This window comes from Cryptomeria japonica, chromosome 7 (assembly GCF_030272615.1).
Source record: "Cryptomeria japonica chromosome 7, Sugi_1.0, whole genome shotgun sequence".
In the NCBI taxonomy this organism is placed as follows: domain Eukaryota; kingdom Viridiplantae; phylum Streptophyta; class Pinopsida; order Cupressales; family Cupressaceae; genus Cryptomeria; species Cryptomeria japonica.
The window spans coordinates 786,295,522-786,297,639 of record NC_081411.1 but is presented as its reverse complement, the minus strand read 5'-3'; the positions used below and the strand labels follow the sequence as shown (position 1 = coordinate 786,297,639).

At 35.6% G+C, this 2,118-nt stretch overlaps 1 protein-coding gene across 1 annotated transcript; it reads left to right on the top strand.

The window, feature by feature from the left end:
- Nucleotides 1–587: 587 nt before the first annotated feature.
- LOC131068977 (transcription factor MYB23-like) lies at nt 588–1,842 on the top strand. Its single transcript, XM_058004267.2, has 3 exons — nt 588–720; nt 953–1,082; nt 1,167–1,842. The coding sequence occupies exons 1-3, from the start codon at nt 588–590 to the stop codon at nt 1,840–1,842; spliced, it is 939 nt and encodes a 312-aa protein (XP_057860250.2).
- Nucleotides 1,843–2,118: the final 276 nt, after the last annotated feature.

Here is a 2,118-nt window from a genome sequence, read left to right as displayed (position 1 = left end):
GTCGAAGCTCTATTTAGCATTCCTAGTGACTACCACGTCTCTCGGGCAGCAAAAGTCCGCTTTGCTGTACGTCAGCACCAACTACTCAACTTAAAAAAATCGGAAAAGAAAATTGGTCAAAGCACCATCTTAACGTATTCTTATATAGTTGGTATTGGTATTGGGTTTCTTCATATAGACCTCAGACGTCCTCTATTTCTCATCAACACTCGGGTGGATATTAAGGTATGTTCTGTAAGTCTTCCAATGAAATCATCTGTGGCGATGGATTCTTTTTATAGTTCTTTGCTTGGCTGACTGAACAGTTATCTTATAAGCAATTTTCATTTTAGATTTATTTCAAATTTCAGAGTTGTATGATAAGTCATGCAAATACAGAAAATGATTCTGGGGTTTTTCTTACTGTGCTATTTTAAATTACAGTTTTCTACTTATGAATTAACATGTTTCAAATTTGGGCTACCTGCTGAATAGTTCTAGTCTGGATCTAATTTCCTTTTCTTTAGATTGCCATAGGATATAACGCCCAGATGTAGTTGTATTGTTGATTTTTCCATTTCCCTCAATGATAATAGAACTCAGGAGACATGGGGCGATGTCCATGTTGCAACGGAAAGGAAGTGAAGAAGGGTCCATGGAGTCCAGAAGAGGACCACAAACTCATGTACTACATAAATAAGCAGGGTCATGGTAACTGGCGTAATGTTCCAAAGCAAGCAGGTACTTATGCCTTCATTTATATCATTAAATTGCCAGTAGGAATTATTTGTCTACGTAAATTATTTTTCTCTGTATAATTTTAATATTAAATTTAATGCTTTATATTATCTCTATATGTTGGTAAATTAAAAAAATCCATCTTAATCATTAGAAAAACAAATTAAAACAAATATTTTGACTCTATGGCTGATTCAAATGGGATAACTAAGAGATTTTTGGTTTATTGATGCAGGATTACTGAGATGTGGGAAGAGCTGTAGGTTGCGCTGGACCAACTATTTGCAGCCAAACATAAAGCGAGAAAGTTTTTCCCCCGAAGAAGACCAAATAATACTACGATACCATGACAGGCTCGGAAACAAGTAATTTACTCACAAAAATAACCATTTCTATTTTTCTTGTAGATAAGAGTTAGGAATTTTTTCTGACGCAGACATAATGTTCAGGTGGTCAGAAATAGCGAAGAACTTGCCAGGACGAACAGACAATGATATAAAGAACCACTGGAATGCCAGACTGAAGAAAAGACTGAGACTAGGAAGCACAACGACATACAAGCTATTAGTGCCTCCATTTATATCTTCATACCTTGCCCGTTTAGAGGCTGAAGCAAGGATAGCCAGAAACTTACTAAGTCTTGCTGTCAATGGAAATATTCACCCGGACCTTAATTTACTAAGGTCTCATGAGATGGTAACGAGTTCTATTGTTTCAACTACTGTTGACCATCAACTACAATTATATAAATGTAATGGATTTGATAAGCATTTTATCAGAAAAGATCAATTCATCCCTTCTTCAAACAAATTCAATGCTGAAATACTTAATCCGATTGCTGGTAATAATTTTCTGCCAACAGAACATAACCATGTGGATTCCATGTTGGGTTTGGTATCAAGTACACACAGTGGAACTCATGAAGCATCCCATAATTCACCTCCTCCTATGCTGAACATCAACACGAATGGATCATCAATTTCACAAGAGTTTTGCCTCGATTTTATAGAATTTCCAGAGAATTCCCACGAAATGATAGAATCCCAAACATCCACAAATTTCTTGAATATAGAGGATGTCAAAGGCTATTGGACAAATATGCTAGAATTATCAGATAATAATTGAGTTGGATCAGAAAATATCGTGGAACTAGTAGTAGCTTCTGTAATTAAAATACAGTGGTCAATGTTACTATAGTGTGTGACCCAGGACCATGAGCATTGCTTTGTATTTTTTATTGCATAACCAATAAATTGTTCCGTGTATTGTGAGGAGTCCATTGATCAGTTGTAGCAGCTACCTATATGAAAGAAAATATATAGCAATCAATTACTGGGCTTAACTAACTACATCTGACTTCCAAATATTTTAGGTGGTTGACCATACCTTAGTTTTTTTTTT